We start from the raw sequence: 22,423 nt of genomic DNA on the forward strand, positions 1-22,423 counted from the left end.
GTCCATTAATGCAGTTACTGAGAGTTCATTATATTAAGACACTGCTATGCCTGCGTGAGTGCTGATAAAATACACTGTGAGTGCCGTGCTTGGTCGTGTGTGGAGATGGCCGTTTTATGATGGGAAGTCATTACAGACACACTTCTATTAAACATTATGATAATATAACCAAAGCACTTTGCTTCTCTGTGTTTAGGAAATCATACAGTTCTGGCTCACAAAGGGTGTTGATGGCTTTAGTTTCGATGCTGTTAAGTTTCTTCTAGAAGCAGAGCATCTGAGAGATGAAACCCAAGTGAATAAGACTCAAATACCGGTAAAGTTTTTAAACATTATTTTGTCCCCCTTTCTGAAAATGTCATCCGTGTTTTCTTTTTTAGCATGAGACACCAATGACCAGAAATGAGAATGTAGTTAAATTTATTAATATATACATTTGAATTTAAAGCATAGTTTTGTTTTGTTTTTTTAAAGTAAATCCAACATGGGGCTCAGATTTGTAATCCCAAAACCAAGAATCACATGCTCCACTCACTGAGCCCAGCCAAGTGCCCCTATAAAAGGTGCTTTGAATCGTTTCCTTCAGGAAGTACAAGAGTTTCAAATCCATATGCCTAGATGTTTCCTTCCATTGGTTCTGTCTGGTGTAAGGCATCCTTGAGGAGTACTTTAGTGACAAGGGTTCTGAGGGCATGGACACTGGACTCCAACAGCCAGAACTATTCACTGTCCTTTTGTCATCTCAGTCGAGCTCAAGTGAGGAGGCCTATAATTCCCCAGGTACTTTTGTAGTCATTAAAGGACACAGAGAAGGAACAAACACTTGCTGAATGTCTACTGTATTTCTGTGTTTACTTAGGACAGTCCATTTAACTCTTGCAACAGCTCATGAAAGACATTTTATGATCCCCATTAAGACATCTTAGAGAAGTTAACTTCTCAGGGGTGACAGAGGTGATAAATAGAATTACAAACCAAGCCTATCTCACTAGAGACTCTGGGCTCTTTGTGGTTCCACATCAGTGGTGCTCACCTTTCCCCCCATGTTACGCATGAGAAACAGTAATCACTAAATGGACAGGAGTCCTAATATGGGTTTCAAAATAATGGATTTGTAGTTTTACACAATGGAATATTATACATCAGTCAAAATGAATTAGAGCGACACGCAATATGGGTGAATCTTAGTTGTATAATGTTTAGTGAAAAAACCCTAAAACAACTATATATAGCATGATGTCCTTTTTATAGAGTAAAATGAAATTGTTAATTATCAATGTCTAGCTTCTGTCCTGAGTAATAGATTTATGGGTACTTATTAATCTCATTAGACCAAATCAATTAACTAAAGAAAAGTTGGCAATGCATGGACTAATTATGAGAGCATGTCATAAACCAAAGGCTATTTTTTGGTGGGGTGGGTAAAGCACATGATTTCTAATAGGAAAAATGAAGGGGCAGGGGAAGTCATAGATTAGTCCCAAAAAGCAGCACTTATCCTTGGAGAAGAAATCTCAAACAAACCTTGCTAATTATGATGAGATGTTGTAAGAGAGCCTATGTTTCTGGTTATGATGTGATCAGAATAGGTTTTGTGCGGTATCCAAGAAAAACGTAAAGAAAAAGTGATTTCAGGAAGAGACCTAAGATTCCAAAAACTTTACTTGATCTAGCAAGCAAGTTCACTTATTAAAAAGGGGTCCACTGAATGGATGGCATTGAGGGTTTACACTATCTGTCCACGTCCCAGCCCAGGGCTTACAACCTTGGCTTGTGTTAGATAGGATCTTTTACTTCGGATTCTGGATTACTGTAACCCTAGGAAGGCACAGAATGAATATCAGGAAAAATTACTGAAACCATGGCCAAGCGGTTCTTTACCGCTTCTAGCCTTTATTCTAAACTATGACACTTTGGATAGTAATTTTATAAGCAGATCAAGTGTAGGTGTAATAATGAACTATGTTTTCTTTGCCTTTTAGTGCAGCATTTAGGAGAATTAAATGTTTGGGAGGAGGATTCTGTTAAATGCACTTATAATTAATGTTTAGATGTTTAGCAAAGTTTGTTTACCAGATTGAGTTAATAATAGTCATGAATGTTACTCTCCAGCCACAAAATCCCGTGAGCACTGAAAGTCCTAGGATCATCTTTCAGCATGTTTCCCTTGTCTTGAGCCCTTTGAGGAGACAGTCTGTGTTCACGTAAGGCCAGCTATGGGCATCTGACATGTGAAATGATGGCAACCATGCTTTTCTGCTTCTAAAGGACACAGTCACACAATACTGGGAGCTGTACCATGACTTCACCACCACGCAAGTGGGAATGCATGACATCGTCCGGAGCTTCCGGCAGACAATGGACGAATATAGCAGGGAGCCTGGGAGATACAGGTAACCATAGGACATACGTCTGTTCTTCAAAGGTGTAGGGTGTGACCTGTAGTTAATCCCTCACAGCCAGGCACTCTGAGGTTCAAGCTACTTAAACCTCCATGACTACAGCGTATTATAATTTGGTTATGCCAGGGGCTAGTATATTCCTTCTCGTTGCTTAACTTTGCTGATTTTGTTTCCTCTTTTGTAAAATAATGCCCATGACAGTACTTACTTCACAGGGATTTTGTGAAAATCACTTAAAAGGTAGTATATAATCTAAATGTTAGCCATTAACTATTTTTATCACTACTGTTTGGTCTGTGAGTGTCCAGTGTACAGTATGAATCCACATGTTTCAACTAAGCTGCTATTAGGTCACAATGGTTTGCTAACACAGCTTTGGAATCAGATGGACCTAAGGTCGAGTTCTGTGAACAGCTGTGTGACCTTGGACTGGTTCCCTCATACAAGTCCCATTTTCTCAGTAATTAAAAGGAACAGTGACACCCCTATCAGGGTTTTGTGAGACTGCATGAGATAATGTAGATGAAGCCCTTAAAACAGGGACTGACACATAATAAACACTCAGTAAATCTCTTACTATGTGTATACGGATCACCCAATAGCATTAACAGAAAAATTAAGGAAATTTCTCTTCCTTAGAGTAGGTCCTCTGATTGGTATCCCAATCCTATAGATGAGGAAATGGGAGACTCCAAGCACGAAGGCAATGGTCACACAGGTGGTAATGGCAGGGATGGGACTGGAACTGAAACACCTGGGCTCCAGATAGTATGTCCTTACCTCAACCAGGTAAAGCCAGCATTGATGTGGGTAATTCAGGATAATGTGTCTTTCCCTGACAGTGTTTGCTTTTCAGTAAGCTCTACACCCAACGTGGGGCTTGAACTCATGACCCTGAGATCACGAGTCATGTGCTCTACCAAGTGAGCCAGCCAGGCGCCCCTAGAGTGCTGGTTTTTATTAACCAAGAGTGCACCCCAGTAATAAAGTGAGACTTTACAGGGATTCCTATCAAGAGGTTTCTGGGGAAAACCCCCTCACATGACTGCACAGACATAACACCATACATTCTAAGCAGAGTGACGAGAATTGATAAAGTGTTCATGGAAGTTACTTTTAATCAGAATTAGGAAGAAGAGAACAATATTGAGTGAGATTCAAATGTGTATCTTAACTCTAAGACACAGCCTCATATTAGGCTAGTCCTTGGGTTTACTGTCCATGAGAAATGAGAAATCATCCAGGTGACCCAGCATGCTATTACTTGGCCATCTGGCTCGATTATGATTCCTAGTGAGCCCAGCCAGATATGGTTAATAGTCAAGCAGACTGAAACAGCTGGAGAATACTTCCCAGTCTTCTGACGGGCCCTGAGGACACTATATCCTGACAACTCTTTCAGGTTCATGGGGACCGAAGCCTATGGAGAGAGCACTGACAGGACCATGATGTATTATGGGCTGCCTTTTATTCAAGAAGCAGATTTTCCCTTCAACAAGTATTTCAGTGAGCTAAACACTCCTTCTGGGAACAGTGTGTTTGAGGTTATCACATCCTGGATGGAAAACATGCCAGAAGGAAAATGGCCTAACTGGATGGTAAGTCCTCATGCCTGGGTCGGCATATCTGGTGCTGGTGTGCTTGTTGAATAGTCACCCCTAAAACGACGGGTATGTCTGTAAGTGATCCTAACCTTTCCCTTAACTGGTGATTGTTTAGTGAGCCAGGCCTGTTTGTCCTGGCCTCTGACCAGGTTTTTGTCATTTTTCTTCTTTTCCTTCTGGTTCTCAGACTAGATAATCTCGATTGCTCCGTCTTCAAATTTGCTGGTTTCTCTGACAGTTCAAATCTGTCAAGCCCGTCTAGTGAACTTTTCCTTTCAGTGATCATACTTTTCAACTCCGCAATTTCTTTCTGGTTCTTCTTCGTATTCTTTTTATTAATAGTATCTATTCGATGAGACACTGTCCTCACTTTAAATTCTGTAGTTTTAGTTCTTTGAACATACGTATAAATGTCTTTGTCCACTAGTCCAATGTTGGGTTTCCTCAGCCACACTTTCTACAGCTTTTTCTATGTATGGGCTATATTTTTCTGCTTTTTCCTGTTTCTTTGCAGGTCTTCCATTCCTCTTTGTTGCTGAAAACTGGGTATTTTTTAATGACCGGAAGAGATTTTTTTTTTTTGGAAGAGATTTCTGAACCGCTGTTGAACCATTCATTCTCCCAGCCTTTGCTGAAGGGGCTGTGTGTGTGTGTGTGTGTGTGTGTGTGTGTGTGTTGGGGCATGCTTTCAACCCTCTGACAGGCAGTTTGTAATTCTACCTTAGTCTTCATTTTCTGCTTGCACGGAGTTTCAAGGTTAGCCAGAGGTGAGAGATCAGAGCCTTCTCAAGTCTTCCAGGGCATCTGCACATGTTCTAGATTCCAAGAAATCTGTCAGACTTTTTTTTTTTTAATGGTCTTTTAAAAAATTAACATGATGTATTATTTGTTTCAAGGGTACAGGTCTGTGATTCCTCTCTTACACAATACTCACCACAGCACTTACCCTCCCCAAAGTCCATCACCCAGCCACCCTATCCCTTGCACCCCCTCCACTCCAGCAACCCTCAGTTTGTTTCCTGAGATTAAGAGTATTTTATGGTTTGTCTCCCTCTCTGGGTTCTTGTTTCATTTTTTTCCTCTCATCCTCTGCCTTCTCATGATCTCACTAATACATGGAATCTGTGATAACTGTCTTTCTCTGATTCTGTCAGACCTTCAAAGGCCAGTACAGTCACCTCTTCCCCCAGCTTTTAAAGTTTTTGGTCTCTGTTGAGCCCCAGCTGGTAACACCACCTCAGGCAGATGTGATGTGAAACAATTTTTGTTTCTGGCAAATACCTTGGGGATAGGGCATTTCTCTGATAAAGAAAAAAAAAAAAACCCCAACTAAAAGTGAGTGCCAGAAAGGTCGAATAGTGAACTCTAAACTTATTCTGCCTCTCCAGTGGCCCCTGGTTTTTAGCTACGGTAGTTCTAAGTTTGAGGTTTTCAAGGCTTTCGTGGATCTGAGGGGCATGAGTTTAAGTCTGGTTAAAATGACACAAAGCTTGCTATTTTTCTTGCATAAATACTTCTTGTATTGTTGAAAGCCTTTAGCTAGTTTCCAGAGTTGTGAAACAGTGGCTCTTTAGTTGTTGCCAGCATTCTCATTTTTATGGTAGAGATTTTAGAGGTCCTTCTCCCACCATTCCACAAGTGACCCCTATATTACAAAATTTCTTACAATGGAGTTTTAGCACTTGTTTTTCATATACTGAGGGTCTCCAATATCCTAGGTGACTGGGATTTCTTTCTGTCCACTCCTGTGAACTACCTGTGGAAATATTTCAATTCTGAAAAAGAAAGTGCTCTAAGAAAGCTTAATAACCATATCTTAACAGAGGCTCTCAATAAAATAGAGACGAAATTTGATTTTTCTGGTCATTAAAAACAAAAATAGTTTATAGTGGTCTATAAAAAGATAGTTGTAAAGATAGTTTTAGTACAAAACAAAAACCCCAACCATGTTCTTATTCTCAACCTCCACCCAAATTCTTATTCTCAAACTCTGGTTTTGCATCATATCTTGCCTTGAATAAGTGATGTAGTTTCTCAGAGAGCTTGTTTCATCGTTTCCAAAATGGAGATAATACCTGACAGTGGAGGAGGGCAATAAGGAATGTAGGTGTTAAAGTTTTTTTTTTTTTTTTTAAATTTATTTAAGTAATCTTTACATCCAACGTGCAGCTCAAACTCATGACCCCAAGACCAAGAGTTGCTTGCTCTTCTGAGTGAGCCAGCCAGGTGTCCCGTAAGTACTTTATATAGTAAAATGCCATGTTCAGTATATGCACATGAGATTGAATTATGGGTATACCTTAACAAAAGCTATGATGTTGTAAGGACTAGATAATATGTAATATATGTAATTAAAACATTTAACATAGAAATACCAAATTTAAAAACTAGAAAATTTCCTCTTGGACTATGTACATTTCTCTATAAAAGTTGATTTATCTTCAAAACTTGTTTTGAATAGTTCAAGACACCCCCCACCCCGAAATCTCTCCTGCCTGTCCTTTCCACCTGTTCCCTCCTTGTGCTACGGGAAACATTTTGTTTCTTTTCTTGTCCTATTCTCTTATCCAAATGTGTTAAAATATTAAAATGTACCCTCATAAATTTTATCACATTTGCAATATCACTGTGAAGTAACTTGTTACCACCATTTTGTTAATCATAATGGCCAAGACAATAAATTGGTCCATTACACAGTAAGTGGCAGGGCTGGGACTCAAATCCAGGCTTGCTGATACCATGGTACCCACAGCAAACTTTGTTTTTCTGCCCGATGAACTTTTTGTGGAATAGGGTAAATCTTCCAGAAAACTGTATATTGAGCTATGTTCTTAAAGTATTTGCCTTTCAGATCGGTGGACCAGACAGTGCCCGGCTGACTTCTCGTTTTGGGGAAGAATATGTCAACATCATGAACATGCTTGTTTTCACACTCCCTGGGACTCCCATAACTTACTATGGGGAAGAAATAGGAATGAGAAATATTTTAGCCACAAATCTCAACGAAAGCTATGATGTTGTGAGTTAACAATCGAACTACGTGAAACTGGAGAATCTACTATCTTATTCTGCTGGAAATTAGTACTCTGCTTTCCTTACTATTAGCTCTCTTGCTTGGGAGCTTAAAAATGCTGCTTCCTAAGCCACACAACTGAAAGGTAGAGCCCAGGAATCCACATTTTAAAGATGTTTTCCACCTGATTCTTAGGCACACTAGAATTTGAGAACCTGTGTTTTGAGTTTGGAACATTAATTATAGTGCTTGTCTGTAGCGCTAGATCTCATCTGAACACAGCACAAAGATTCTTCCGTTCATCTTGACAAATGTAAATGCATAGCCTCAGGTGTGAGTGGTTTTTATTTTTTGTTTGAGGCTGTGGATATCAAAATTGTGTTGTTGGGTGAACCTATAATAATTTGTATGGTTACCTTTCAATGTAGAAGATCCAATTTCCCTAATGTTTGGCGTGCATTCCTAAATTTGTGTGTGTGCATTCAAGTGCAATAACCAGGTTGGATAAGAGGATAGAATTTAGGCTTACTTGTACATGCTGCATACTTGAACTCACCATCACTGCACCATGGAATGAACTAGTAATGGTCCATCTTGAAATCCTACTCATTTGATAGGGACAAGTAGCAAAAGATTCCATGCATGTACCAAAGTCCAGTTACTATATGTCACTATTTTTCCAATTAAAAGTGTGAAGATGGTTTAGGTACTGAATATTGAAGACTTTTCATTATGAATGCTAATGAATGTAGGTATTAACTAAGAAATACAGGGAATTAAGTAATTATGAAATAAATCATGGCCAAATGATATTTCTTTTACTAACTAGACCACTGTTTTCTTTTGACACAGAATACCCTCCTCTCAAAGTCACCAATGCAGTGGGACAATAGCTCAAATGCTGGTTTTTCTGAAGCCAGTCACACCTGGTTACCTATCAATTCAGATTACCATACTGTAAATGTTGATGTAAGTATCAATGGAACTGTTCTATTGATTCCAGAAACATGAAATGAGTCTCTGTGCTGACGACATACAGTCACGCCGAGGGTACTTAAAACTTCAACAGGTGCTCTCTTTAAGTCAATAACATGGACTTGTCTTATAGTTCTTGTCATGTTTTTGTGAAAAAACAAACTGGTACAGAAGTGCACCGTGTGAAGTATTGTACAGAATATACAACTGTTCAATGGAATGACTTTAAAGAGCTTTGAGCTCTTTTAAAATTTTAAGATTTATTTCAGACAGAGAACATAAGCGGGGTGGGGTGGGGTGGGGGAGCAGGGAACCCGATGCAGGGCTCAAGCCCAGGGATTATGACTCGAGCCGAAGGCAGACGCTTAACCAACTGAGCCACCCAAGGTGCCCCTAAGAGCTTTGAGCTCTTAAGGAAATTTTTTTTTTTTTTAAGATTTTATTTATTTATTCGACAGAGATAGAGACAGCCAGCGAGAGAGGGAACACAAGCAGGGGGAGTGGGAGAGGAAGAAGCAGGCTCATAGCAGAGGAGCCTGATGTGGGGCTCGATCCCACAACGCCAGGATCACGCCCTGAGCCGAAGGCAGACGCTTAACCGCCGTGCCACCCAGGCGCCCCATGGAAATTTTATGGAGGTCTTTCAATAAGCCCAGCTATCTGTCTTCCTTTCCTGCCCGCAAAAGAGAAGGAAGGAAGGAGACCATCAAGGCTATTTACCTGGAGAAACCAAGACATGAATAATTCCTAAAAGTAGCTGTTCTGGAAAAGCACACCCATTGGCTTTTGCCTATACTATTTTCTGTACTCAGGTGATCAAGTTTGCAAAATTCAGCTGGAATTGCTGGAATCTGTGCATTCCTGTTTAGAAAATTTGTTTGCTCAATTTGGCAAAGTTTATACTAAAGTACATTTCCTTAGGCCAGAACAATATGAAATGACTCCAGGTGGAACCATGTACCAGTGAAAATGTCACTGGAAAACATGATCTAAATTACCTCAGGAGAAGAGAAATTACTGGCTTCCATGAGACGTAAAAATTTCCCCTTACCACAGTCTACTATTTTTGGAATAAATTACCAAAGTATAGTTGACATATAATGTTACAGTAGTTTCAGGTGTATAATGTAGTGGTTCAGCAATTCTGTACGTTACTCGGTGCTCCCCACCGTAGGCGCAGTCTCCCCAGGTTATTCCGTTTCGAGCTCCTGCTCCTACAACTCCTCACAGGCTGTTGGGATAGCATTACTTTTGTTTCATATATTCATAGGTCCTTGAAGACAAAAATATATTATTTAAACATCTGTGTTTAGATTTAATCTCTTGATTTTTGTTATGTCCAAAATGTTCCCATAGGCCAATCTGAGTACAATATGTAAGAAATCTTACATAAAAATGAATGCCAGAAGATGGAAAAATGCAAACGCAAATTAAAAGTTTTTTTTTCTATAACATTAACCAAGCCTTTCAAATAATCATGGGTAATGTTTTGGAGGGATGCTGAATTCTAACAAAAGTTACAAAAAGTCAGGGAATGCTATTTAATAAAATACATCCATAGAAGCCCTAGAGATAGGTTAAGAATTTAATTTCTAAAAGTAAAACTAAGCTTCCCATAATTACTAGAGATTTGCATTGTGATACTCTTTGTCTTCAGTTGCCTAAGTAAATGGATCACCAAGAATCACTCCACATATGAGAAAAATTAAGAAGAGAGACAACACTCTTAACACTGTAGAAAGTAGAGGAGATATAGCAAACATAAGACTTCATTATTGGTATATTGTTTTGTGGAGTCTCAATTCTTTTAAAAAAGTGATTGAGGTGCCTGGGTGGCTCAGCTGGTTAAGCGTCTGCCTTTGGCTCGGGTCCTGGGATCAAGTCCCTCAGTGGACAGCCTGCTTCTCCCTCTGCCTGCCGCTCCCCCTGCTTGTGTTCTAACAAATAAATTAAAAAATATCTTAAAAAAAAAAGTGATTAGAGATCTTAGAAATGAAGAAGATTGTAAAACCACTGAAATAGAAATTCTAATTAGTGTGCTGGAAAACTGATCCAGACTCTCCCCTCAGAATGCACTGTAAAAAGGCAAATAATAGTGTAAAGAGAACAGAGGGAAACATAATCCAAGAAATAAAGAAAACTCAGGGATATTTATCTTTTCTAGAATGGCAAGAATAAAGGCAGAAACTAAACTCCAAAACAGATTGCCCAAGCAAAGGATTTGAGAGTTGCACTGGCTTTTCAAGTGGATCCTAGAACACATTAGCACCTTAATCTTTAAAGCTATGATGGAAACTTGATTCTAAACCTAGAGTCCTATATCCATTCCAATTAGCATTCAAGAATATAGACCTAGAACAGCATGGACCCCAAATTTTTCCATATATAGCCGCTTTCTAAAAGAAGAATCAGCAACTAAAACAAAATGAATCTAAAAGAAAGACGATGTGTGTGGGGTGCTGGCTGGCTCAGTCAGTAGAGCATGTGACTCTTGATTTCAAGGTTTTAAGTTCAAGCCCCACATTGGGTGTAGAGATAACTTTAAAAAAAAAATATGACGTATAAAATACAGTAAGGAAAAGAACTTAAGGACATTTTTGGATACACAATGTAAAAGAAGGTAAAGAAGGTGTTCTGGAACAAAAATCTTAGTGACTGACTTCTAAATGGGAAGTTGAGAGAACGTGTGAGCGAGCAGGCTAAAGCACTCTTTTCAGGGCATGGAAACAGGAACTTGCTCTAGATTTGAGCTGCTAGTGGCCATTCACCACTAAGACTCCTAAACAGAATGAAAAATTCACTTCCTGTGATACACTAGCACCACTTCTAGTGGCTACCACATTAGACAGCGCAGATATAGGACACTTGCAGCACAGCAGGAAGTTCTGTTGGACAGCATCGCTCCAAATGTCAAGAGAAGTATATTTAAAACGGGCATTACAAATTTAAGGGTATAATTTTCAAAGAACATTAGAAGGAAAAATATTAACATCAAATCAATTTGATGCTAAAAAGGATGAAAACAATAGTACAATTATAAATAAAAAAGGGCTGTAGGATTAGGTCTGAACATACGGTAATCACAAATAGAAGTTAAATTTACCCGTTAGAAGATAAAAACTCTCAGATTAAAATAATATTTAAAGATTGCTGCCTGGCTATAGCTATCAAACAAAAAAACGCATATCACCTTTTGTCCTAGTAATTTCATTCCGGGAATACCTGTATATGTGGAAAATGATAAATATTCAAGGATCTCTACCACAGCAATGTTTTTAATAGATGACGACTCTGGAAATGATATAAATAACTTATCAAAAGAAAGCCAGTTGAATCAGTTATGGTTAATTTATGTAATTTATATGATGGATTAGTATGAAGCTTTTAAAAAAAAGCACTGATATTATGAAACCATCTCTAACATGTACTAAATAAGAAATAGTGTCCATAATAGCGTCATGCCACAATTTGTATAATGAAAAAGTATACCTACATATGTTTGCATAGGCATAAAATGTATCCTACATAAACTAATAAGGTCTATTTCTGAGAGAGGAAGTGAAAAGCTAGCTAATGGTGTTAAGAAAAACCTTATTCTATATATTCTTCTTATAAACAAATTTTATACTGTGTGCATGCATTTCCTATTAGAAAAATAATGTTACAAAAAGCAGGTGTGGAAATATTTAATAGCAGACAAAATAGAATTCAATATGAAAAGCGTTATGAGACAAATGCAATTTTCAAAAATTGATAAAAGAACATTCCACTACAAGTCATGAATCTGTGCATCTAACAGTAGCTCCAAAATTTATAAAACAAGTACTATGAGAAATGCCAAGAGAAACTGACAAACCCACAATTACAGAGAGACATGTCAACATATTTTTAGGAAGTAGACACAAATAATAGTTAACACTTACTCAGCACTTCTTTGTGAGTGGCACTGAACTAGGCTTTTCCATGCATTATCTAAGGCTATAGAAAATGTTAATAGTAATTTGACAAGTCATATACATATACCATATACATGTACCATAAATACCTTTGTACCTGATTACAGAGAATAAACATTTTTTTCAAACATTCAGTAATGTTCACCGAAGACCACACATTAGGCACCTGCCCCCAAACAATGGTAACAGCAACAACAGCCACCACCACTGCAGTCAACAGAGTCCAAGGAAATGAACACTACCACTGATTTGGCAACAGCTCTTACGAAGACTAATTTGGCATTACGTATCAAGTGTCCATACTCTTTGACATAGTAATTGTCTTTCTATTCTAAATAAATAACCCAAATATGGGGGAGGCACTGAAAATATTAGAAAGTTGAATGCTGAAATGAGAGAGATGGTTAAGTATGGTATATCCATCCAATAGAATATTATCCTGTCATTATTAAAATGACATTTTAACATAGTAACAGGAGAAGATGCCTAAAATGTTAAAGGAAAACACGACATTAAATTGTTTATGTTTTATATAGCTGTGAAATAAAGCCTGATCTTCCTTAATGGACACACATTAAAGAAGTACGATTTTTAACTTTCCCTTTAGGCAGCACTTTGCATCCTTTTTTGCAACTTTCTGTTCACCATTAGCCATGCAAGGAATACATGTCTTAAGGTAACGCAACCCACATTGCTACAAAAAAGAACAGAGAGGCCCTCCGAGTCCATGGCCACAGTGGCTGCTCTTCTACCAGTTACAGTGTAGCATAAAGGGACTGTACTTAGGCACGTTAAATACCAGATAACTTACACATGGACATTCGCTTTGGAATTCCTAAAGTGGAGTCAAATTTGGTCCCTCATCATCTCTGGCCAAGATGTAGCAAAGCACTGAGCAAACAATGACTCCCTGCATTTGCGATCTCTCAAATAAACTATTCTTACTTACCTATCAATACTTAACAATTTGGTAGTCATTTTAAGGGGCAAAACCGAGGCAAATTTTTTTAGGAAATAAGGTCCTAGATGATACTAAAAATATATTTAAAAAAAACCCCAACAACTCTTAGAATCAAACAATTTTTTTTTTAAAATAGGTCCAAAAGACTGACTCCAGATCAGCACTGAAGTTATATCAAGAATTAAGTCTGCTTCATGCCAACGAGCTGCTCCTCAGCAGGGGCTGGTTTTGCTATTTGCAGAATGACAGCCACTCTGTCGTGTACACAAGAGAGCTGGATGGCATCGACAGAGTCTTTCTTGTGGTTCTGAATTTTGGAGAATCAACAGTGGTAAATCTAGAGGAAATGATTTCCAATATTCCCAGAAGAATGAGGATAAGGTTAAGTACCAATTCTGCCTACAAAGGCAGTGAAGTTGATACGGATGCCATTTTACTGGACAAAGGAGAAGGCCTCATCCTTGAATACAACAGGAAAAATCTCCTTCATCACCAAACTGCTTTCAGAGACAGATGTTTTGTTTCCAATCGGGCATGCTATTCCAGTGTATTAAACATACTGCACAGCCTGTGTTAGGCACCTTTATGAAAGAGATGAAGACACTGGCATCCTATTATAAGCATTTGCAGTAACTTCACGTACAGCATGCTGCTGGGTAAATATAACTGCTTTAGAAAAGGTTCCCAAATGTTTTTAAAAAATAATAAAATTATCGCTTGTAGAACTTGTAACTTTATTGAGTCAATATAAGAGAGATGATGGGAACACCTTAGGACTCCAGATTAGAAAGATCTGGTGAATTCTAATGTGAAGAATGTTATCTTTTTTCATAAAATACAGGCATAGAAATTGCAGGATAACTTACTGAAGTGTCTAAAAACGTTCACTAGCAAAGAGGCAGGACCTTGATTTGTAAACTTTTCAAAGAAAATGTCAGAACAGACAAAAAGCTGTTCTGAAGGAGGTGGGGAGAGTTGTGCTGTCACCAATCCTTCCTTCACCCCCAAGTCCATGTCCTTCTGAGGAGCATGGTTTGAAAACTACTTTCGTAGGTTCAGGGGCATGTGCACCAATGACAGAACAGTATAAGCAAGTGAGATGTACACTAGACAAAACTGGGATGGAGAAGCAGATTTTAAAAAATTACTAACTTAAAAAAAAAATATCTCACTTTTGCTTACCCAACTGGAAATAAGACTATGAAATATTTCAGTGTGTTTCCAATTCCCATGGAATGCAGCATTTCAGAATTTTAGGTACTTCTTAAGATTCTCAAAAACACTGGTGCTGTCAAGTCCAAGTTCCTCGTACAAGAATTTAATTTGGGCTGTGATCTAAAGAAACACATTTAAAAAATTAGAGGGCCTTTGTGGTAAAACTCCAGCGCTAATCTCTTTGTCCATCTTCACCCAAACCTTAAGTCAGCAATTTGTGGCAAGAATACTTTTATTATTTGAGACAGAGGCAGAAGGTGCTCCCAACAATTAAGATTACATTACTTTAACAGAGCTCACTTGCAAGTTTTAAGAGGGAATCCTTTCTCTTGACTGAGTCAGCGTTCCTTTTTCCCCCTTGGGCCTCAGCCACAGACCAGACAGTTACGAAGCAGCTGTCATAAACCCTGCTTTAACCACTGGAATGTTGACTACCGCACATCTCTACTTGGGCATCTGTCAACTGAGAAGGGCTTGATAGCATACCTTTTTGTGAGAATCCTCAATCACATGATTACCTCCAGGCTGAATATCTAAAACAACATTGGGGGCCTGATAGCCTGAAAGAGTTAACATATGAAACAATTAGAAGGGTTTTTTTGAGACTCATTTCTCCCCTCTCCTCCCACATATGCTATTAAAATAACAGTGAAGGAAAAAGGCATAAACTATCATCACCAAGAAAGAGACGGGGCAAGCAGAAGACAAGATTTCTGAAACAGAGAAAGCAGGAGGAGAACCAATGGCTGAGGACACTGGATAGAAATTACTTGTAGGGCCACATGGAGAAGGTTGTGATTCAAGAGGAAGCCAGACAGGCTCTGTGGAATCAGAGTCTTGTGACCTGGAAACAGCTACTATTGCAATGGGTATGAGGCATGAAGGTGAAAACAAGGTGACTGAGAACTTGTATGTGGGTCTGTCCCCTCCCTGAGCCCTAAAGGTCTCACTAAGGAAGAAAGGTACAAATTCTTATCCAATGAAATGGAAAGAGCTAGAGAAAATTAAAGCAGCTAGTTTGGGCACTGAAGCTCCACAGCAAAAGCTTTAGAATCTTTTTAGAAGTTTCCAAGAATAATAGCTCAATTAATATTAAATGAACGAGTGTTTTATGACAGTACATCTCTAAGTTATATTTGATGTTTAACTTTATTTTTCTTTGTGCCTTGCCTACCTTATTTTAATATTTCCTTTAAAAAAGGCAAGGCAGGTATAGTTATTATATATGCCTCAATTGAGTAGTCAACATAGAAAAACAAACTGTCCAAAATCATAAAGTGTATTACTGCGTAGTATGTGGAAGGTACTAGTCCATTTAGCTATGTTCCCTGCGTACAGGTGGTCTCTTACCTTCACCAGTGTTCTTAGCATGCTCTGTAATGGCTTCATTGAGTTTCTCAGCATAGTTTACAATTCCTTTTAGAGGTACACGCTCATCGTTTTCGTAAGCCGTGATGTGAATGGAAGGATAATGCTGAAAGAAAATAGACGCATAGTTTACATTATTCTCTATGGTCCCTTTCTACCTTATAGATTATGAAAAAGAACTACCTCCAATTTTTTCATATAGGTGCTAGATATTTTCTCTCATTTGATATTGAGAGATCTATAGTATGATAGTACTAGACCACTTGCTATCTGGAATAGCCTTTTCTTGGCTAGCGAGGCCATGACCATATCTATTCTCCCGAACTATGAAATTGAGAGATGGTGCTGAAAGGTGTTTGGGTATTATAAGCAGAAATGACCTACAGCCCTAAATTCCTGCCTCGGCATGGGTAAGTATCCTTTTCAATATCTCTTCTATCACTTTAGGATAGTGTATCAGAACTGTCTTTCACTACCTGTGGTTTAATATTTTGATAGGGACAGTAACGTTTTATGTAGTTCTTGTGTTTTTCATCAGATGAAGGATTCCCCCATTCCTCTAATTCTTCTAATGTCAGAGGAAGTGTAGTGTCCATCATGGTGTTGAGAACATCCAAAAAAGGTGCCTAAAGAAACAAACAAAAAAAGAAGCCAAAGAAATTTAAACTTTGTTAAGAAATTTAAGAGTTGTTAAAACGAGTTTCAGAAAAATATTATATTTTATGACTATACATGCAGACATGAGAGAACAAAGGTCAAGAAGCCATGTGGATTCCCAGGAGGCAGACTAACTACTCAGTCCTTAACTAGGGCCTGTGATTTATAACTGGCCTTTACAGTTTTCAGACTCTGAAAGTGGTAACTTTATATATCATGTTTATATATATATATATATTTTCTAATTTCACAGTGTTTTAGTTTGATGCCTTTATTTATACATACATTTTATATAAAAGTAATAAATGCTACCACTTTATAGACATTAGAATGGGTACTATTTAAAAACAAACCTGAAAATAAGTGTTGGCAAGGATGTGGAAAAACTGAACCCTTGTGCAGTGTTGGTGAGAATGTAAAATGATGCAGGTGGTATGCTAGTTTCTCAAAAAACTAAACTCAGAAGTACCATATAATCCAGCAATTCTATTCCTAGGTATATATCCCAAAGAATTAAAAGCAGGGTCTTGAAGAGTATACCCATATTCACAGCAGCATTATGAACAACAGCCAAAAGGTGTTAGCAATCCAAGTGTCCACTGATGGATGGATAAGCAAAATATACACAATGATACAATGGAATATTATTCAGCCTTAGCAAGGTTGTTAGGATAATGGATGGACCTTGAGAAACATTATCTAAGTGAAAAAAATCAGTTACAAAAAGACAAATATGTATGATTCCATTTATAGGAAGTATAGATAGTCTAATTTACAGAGACAGTAGAATGGTGATTCTGAGGGGGTAGGGGCAGGGAGAATGGGGGAGCTGCTATTTATTAAGTGTAGAGTTTTGGTTATGCAAAATGAAGACTTCTGGAGATTGGTTGCACAACAATGTGAACATATTCAACACTATTGAACTGAACACTTAAAAATGGTTAAGATGTTAAATTTTGTTATTTTCTCACAATTAAGAATGAAAAAACACAACATGAGTAAACCAGTCAGTAGGACATTTTATATTTAAAAAAAGGCAATAAATGTTAATTGAAGAAAATCTTGAAAATATTCAAACTGAAAGAAGAAAAAATCATTCACTGGCTTATAACCAGTATTAAAACATTTAATAAAATGGCAGCTGCTTTTTTCACTTAGCTTATAGTCTTTTGTTAACATGCTTTTCAGCTTTCTCTTGTATTAATAGTAACCTAGTGGGCAAATGCGATCCTTTCTGGCTGCCTAGCATCTGGACTCCTTTTCTGCATTTAAACTATCCCTAACCTTATGAGGCTCTGCCTCTCACTAGGGAGGTGCTAAATGCCAGGTAGTTCCTTTCTCAGTTTTCCCAGCAGCATGGAGTAGCCACATGACTTGGGTCTACCCAATCAGACATAATGTGCTCCAACTTTGAATGGGAAGTTTGTGGCTCAAAGGAGGGACCACAGAGAATATTTCTGGCAAAAGTGCCACATCTATACTGAGTTTTTAGAAGCAGCACTGGCAGTACGAGTGACTTGTGTCCAGCAGTGGTGGCAGTGATAGCTGCACTGGGCCAGTTTTATGGTCTATTTTGGACATGTTTCTGGCTGTATAGCCTCTATAAGACTGGTTCTATACCTGCCCTTACCCAATACCTTTCAATAAATCCCTTTTCTGCTTAATTTCGTCACAGCTAGTTTTTGGTGCTTCTAATTAAAACTATGAATCCTCTATTGGGTATTTAGGTTGATTCCACTTCTTCACTATTATAGGCAATGTGGGGTAAATATTCTTTTTTTTTTTTTTTTAAAGATTTTATTTTATTTATTTGACAGAGATAGAGACAGCCAGCGAGAGAGGGAACACAAGCAGGGGGAGTGGGAGAGGAAGCAGCAGGCTCATAGCAGAGGAGCCTGATGTGGGGCTCGATCCCATAACGCTGGGATCACGCCCTGAGCTGAAGGCAGACACTTAACGACTGCGCCACCTAGGTGCCCCTGGGGTAAATATTCTTATACAAACATTTCTGGTTATTTCCTTTCTAATTTCTAAAAGTCACAGTTTAGTTGTATTTTCTTTATATTGAAAGTAACTCTGCTATTATTATCTTTGTACATAGGTTTTCTTCCCTCTATACTTAGCATTTTTTCTTAAAAAGTACATTTATAGGTCAGGATTATTTAACACTTACTTAATAGAAGCTATAGTGTATACCCCACATCCTCAAAATAAAAGAAACCTGAAGATAATTTACTCTCTCCATCCCAGTCATTATTTTCTAGCGTGTCTGACCAGGAGCAGAATAAGGAAGAAGGTGAAATGAGTGGCTATAACATAACTTCATAATTTTGGACACCAGGAAAAGACTATACAGTTGAGCCTTGAAGGACACAGGTTTGAAATGTGAAAGTCCACTTATGCCTGGATTTTAAAAAACAGATATACATACAAACGGTACTGTATAAACAAATGTATTTTCTTTATGATCATCTTAGTAACATTTTCTTTTCTCTAGCTTATTGTAAGAACACAGTATATAATATATAGAACATACAAAATATGTGTTAATCCACTGTTTATGTTCCTGGTAAGGCTTCTGGTCAGTAGCAGGCTATTAAGTTTCTGGGGAGTCCAAAGTTATACATAGATTTTTGACTGTGCATGGGGGTGGGGCTGGGCGTGGGGTTGGGGGTGGTGTTGGTATCCCTAGCCTCCATGTTGTTCAAGAGGTTTTTAAGATCAAAGCAAGATATTTCAACTACAATACAGAAAAACTACCCCTTAAAGATCTTTAAGAATGGAGTATTTAAAAAAGGAGAGCCACTAACATCTAGGACTGAAATGTTGATGGGCAATATAGTCAAAGGATTTTGTGGACTCCCTGACTGCCTGACTCCCTGAACTAGTGAGTCATATATGCTCTGTCTCTTTTCCACCAAGTCTGAATGTTTTTTAAATGTAAGAAATAACTAATGAGAAAAGCCATTAATATCCTTCAGTGGAAATTCTCAAAAATTAATAAAGAACACTGTCAGGGAAAAAGAGGATAAAGGATAAGTAGTTAAAGTAAATTTAGAAGTTCTCCCAGAGCCGTAATTCTGTGTTTAAAATGTAAAAGCTTTGTTATACTCTTGTACTATGGTAAAACTGTAACAGAAATATTTTTTATAAAGTAGCCTATGGCTTCATGCCTCCCTACTCTGCACATAGTAGAGAACAGAGTATACTCACCTCCAAAGTCACAGCTCTCAGCAGCTCTGGATTAGAATTACACAATGCTCCCACAAGCACCCCTCCAGCACTGAAAGCAGTCAGGGTTGTTAGACTTGGCTGAGAAAAGCCTTGGCCGTGAAGCGTCTTAATGCAAGCCTCTAAGTCAGCAAGGCCATTGAGTTTTTTAGTTAGACGGCCATCAGCGTGCCACTGGAGGCCTAACTCACCACCACCTCTGAAATTAAAGGGCAAAAAAATTTTTTAGTGGGGAAAAAATATTAATGATATAGGTCAGGGTCAGCAAACTGTAACTGGTGGGCAATATTTACCCAGAGGCCCGTTTTTTTTTTTTTTTTAAATAAATGGCCTTAGAGCTAAGAATGGTTTTTATATTTTTAAAGGTTGGGAGAAAAAAACAACAACCAGGAATATACAATAGAGACCATCTGTGGCTTACAAAGCCTGAAATGTTTACTATTTAGTTTTTTAGAGAAAAGGTTTGCCAACCCCTGATATAATCAAAAATGGATTTAACAAATATGTTTTCTAAAAAATAGGAGTCATCATCATTTTCTTTTTATTCATTCATTTAAAGGAAGCTCTACACCCAATGGAGGGCTTGAACTTATGACCCCAAGATCAAGAGTTGCATGCTCCGACTGAGCCATTCAACAAACATGTTTTGGGTGCTTGCTACTGTTTACCAGGCATTATGGCTAAATGCCAGCCTTAAAAATATAAAAAAGCAAAAATCTCTTGCCCTGAAGATCATTTTGCGGGGGAAGAAAACAGCTGCCAAGCAATGTGGTTGCTGCTTTCACACAAGTGTATTTAAGGTTATCCTAGAAGCAGGAGAAAGAACACCCACCTGTCAGGTTAGGGGTATATACTCTCTAAAACAAATTCTTAAGAAGATGATACCTAAGTTGAGGCGTGGAGGAAGAATAGGAGTTCCCAGAAGCGCAAAGAAAGGGAAAACATTAAGACCCGGCAGGTGCAAAGGCACAGAGGGGAAAGAGTTTATCATCTGAAAGGATATAACAAGGCTGGATGTGTAGGCTGTGTAAGGCTGGAGTGCAGGACCTGTCTGGGTAGTAACGACAGCTATTACTACAGAAATAAGCCAGATCATGATGGTAAATGATATACCGAGAAGTTTGGATTTTAGTTTGGAGATGGGGAGGTGGAGAAATATTTTAAGCAGAAACAAAATACTTGTGTCCTGAAAATAGCTAAAATAAAATGGAAGTTAGAGTGGAAAAAGGATCTACTTTGAAAGACTATTTTAGGAAAACCTAAACTCAAGAGAATTAAATGGAAATAACAGCATTACTAAGATAGTACACAGAATGATACATCAATTCTGGTGCAAGATCCTAAAAATTTATCCTTTTGCTTTTTGGATCAACTAGTCTGTTAAATCCACTTCCACCAGCATATGTTTAGGAATACATAAATTCAATAACACAGATGAGAAAATAAACTTTGCTCCCTGATACACTGTTATGCTGGACATCTGTCACAATGTTCTAGCACTCAAATGCCAGGTGAAATGTTGACTCACCGAACATGGCAATATGCTAATATCCATCCATCGTCCACCAACACCCGCCTTTCAGGTCTGAAATTCATTTTTAAATCCATTCCATAAGCTCCATATACATGTACCAGGAGAGGTTTCTTCTGCAAGTCCTCAGAATCCGTTTTATGGAAAATGGTCATTGGCACTGATTTTCCATCCTGGAAATGAAAAGTTACTATTTCGCTAAGTAAGAGTCTTTTAAAACAGTTTATCCCCAATTTTATGCATTGCTTATTGATGTTGAGCACAAACTTCATTTAATTAAGGTATCAGAGAGGTGTCTGGCTGGCTCAGTCGGTACAACAAGGGACTCTTGATCTCGGGGTGTGAGTTCGAGTCCAATATTGGGTGTAGAAATCACTTAAAAATAATAATGACAACAGAGTTATGGTCTTGAAAAATACATCATAGTTCATCCCCATTTTCAGCTATACTGCTGGCCTGTAATATTAACCAGAAAAGAGCACCAAGACTCTGGCTTGAGAACAGTTTATTAAATGCAGCTTTTCGTGATAGTAGAGTGATTTTAAGGAGTTCTTCACTACCTACTATTAATTTTTTTCTTTCTTTCAAGATAAGTCAAAATATACTTATCAAGGTTAGGCACACCAGCACAGCATTTTGCCTACACCTATGGCTAGATATTCACATTTCTCATCTTTGAATATTTATAAACATGCTGATTTAAGTTTTAACAGCTCAATTTTCTGTCCTCTATAGGCAGTCCTCAACCATTAGCACCAGAATTTCTTACTGATCCCTGACATCCACCCTCATCCTCTTCAAAGGACTATCTATATTTTTATAAATTTACTTAAACCACTTTTAAACATTTTAAATTTTTTAAAAAGATTTTATTTATTTGACAGAGGGAGAGAGAGAGGAAGCACAAGCAGATGGAGTGGCAGGGAGAGGGAGAAGTAGGCTCCCAGCTGAACAGGGAGCCAGATGTGGGGCTCGATTCCAGGACCCTGGGATCATGACCCAAGCCGAAGGCAGACGCTTAATCACTGAGCCACCCAGGTGCCCCTGAAAACTTAACTTTGGTACAACAGAATATTTGCCAAATAAGGAGGCAGTCTTTCGTCATTCCTTATCACACTCAACTTGTTAACAACAGTGTAACTGGAGTTTCACTTCTCGGATTCATTATTATAAAATGAGGTACATTAATTTCTACAAATTGTCTTTTCATCTCCCTGCCTCTTCCCCATCTTAAATCAAACAGAGAAAAACTTGCTGGTTGAAAACGCTGGTTGAAAACTTATGAAAAGGAAGAGGTGAGAATGGTACCAAGTCCGGTGATGGGCTGGATCTGAGTTCATCAGCAGTGTAAAAATACCTGTGGAAATTTATAGCAGCAGGGCGCCTGGGTGGCTCAGTCGGTTAAGCGCCCAACTCTTGATCTCTGCTCAGGTCATGATCTCAGGGTTGTGAGACTGAGCCTTGTGGCGGGCTCCCTGCTCAGCAGGGAGTTTGCTTGAGATTCTCTCTC

The 22,423-nt window shown here is 38.3% G+C and overlaps 2 protein-coding genes across 6 annotated transcripts in view; one reads left to right on the plus strand and one right to left on the minus strand.

Annotated features, from left to right (window-relative positions):
- SLC3A1 (solute carrier family 3 member 1) overlaps positions 1–13,523 on the plus strand; it is a 45,832-nt gene extending 32,309 nt beyond the window's left edge. For both annotated transcript variants that reach the window (XM_002912404.4, XM_034659070.1), the window contains 6 exons: positions 197–316; positions 2,269–2,393; positions 3,805–4,000; positions 6,858–7,025; positions 7,872–7,988; positions 13,048–13,523. In XM_002912404.4, coding sequence (XP_002912450.2) covers positions 197–316; positions 2,269–2,393; positions 3,805–4,000; positions 6,858–7,025; positions 7,872–7,988; positions 13,048–13,488 — 1,167 coding nt within the window. In that variant the 3' untranslated portion in view covers positions 13,489–13,523. The remainder of the gene's footprint in view (positions 1–196; positions 317–2,268; positions 2,394–3,804; positions 4,001–6,857; positions 7,026–7,871; positions 7,989–13,047) is intronic.
- Positions 11,665–22,423, minus strand: part of PREPL (prolyl endopeptidase like) — a 53,957-nt gene continuing 43,198 nt past the window's right edge. For all 4 annotated transcript variants that reach the window (XM_011236435.3, XM_034659071.1, XM_019809470.2 and 1 more), the window contains 6 exons: positions 20,911–21,086; positions 19,365–19,581; positions 15,971–16,120; positions 15,477–15,600; positions 14,613–14,686; positions 11,665–14,246 (listed from right to left, as the gene is read on the minus strand). In XM_011236435.3, coding sequence (XP_011234737.1) covers positions 14,157–14,246; positions 14,613–14,686; positions 15,477–15,600; positions 15,971–16,120; positions 19,365–19,581; positions 20,911–21,086 — 831 coding nt within the window. In that variant the 3' untranslated portion in view covers positions 11,665–14,156. The remainder of the gene's footprint in view (positions 14,247–14,612; positions 14,687–15,476; positions 15,601–15,970; positions 16,121–19,364; positions 19,582–20,910; positions 21,087–22,423) is intronic.

The sequence above is a fragment of the Ailuropoda melanoleuca genome, chromosome 4 (genome assembly GCF_002007445.2).
Source record: "Ailuropoda melanoleuca isolate Jingjing chromosome 4, ASM200744v2, whole genome shotgun sequence".
Taxonomy (NCBI): Eukaryota; Metazoa; Chordata; class Mammalia; order Carnivora; family Ursidae; genus Ailuropoda; species Ailuropoda melanoleuca.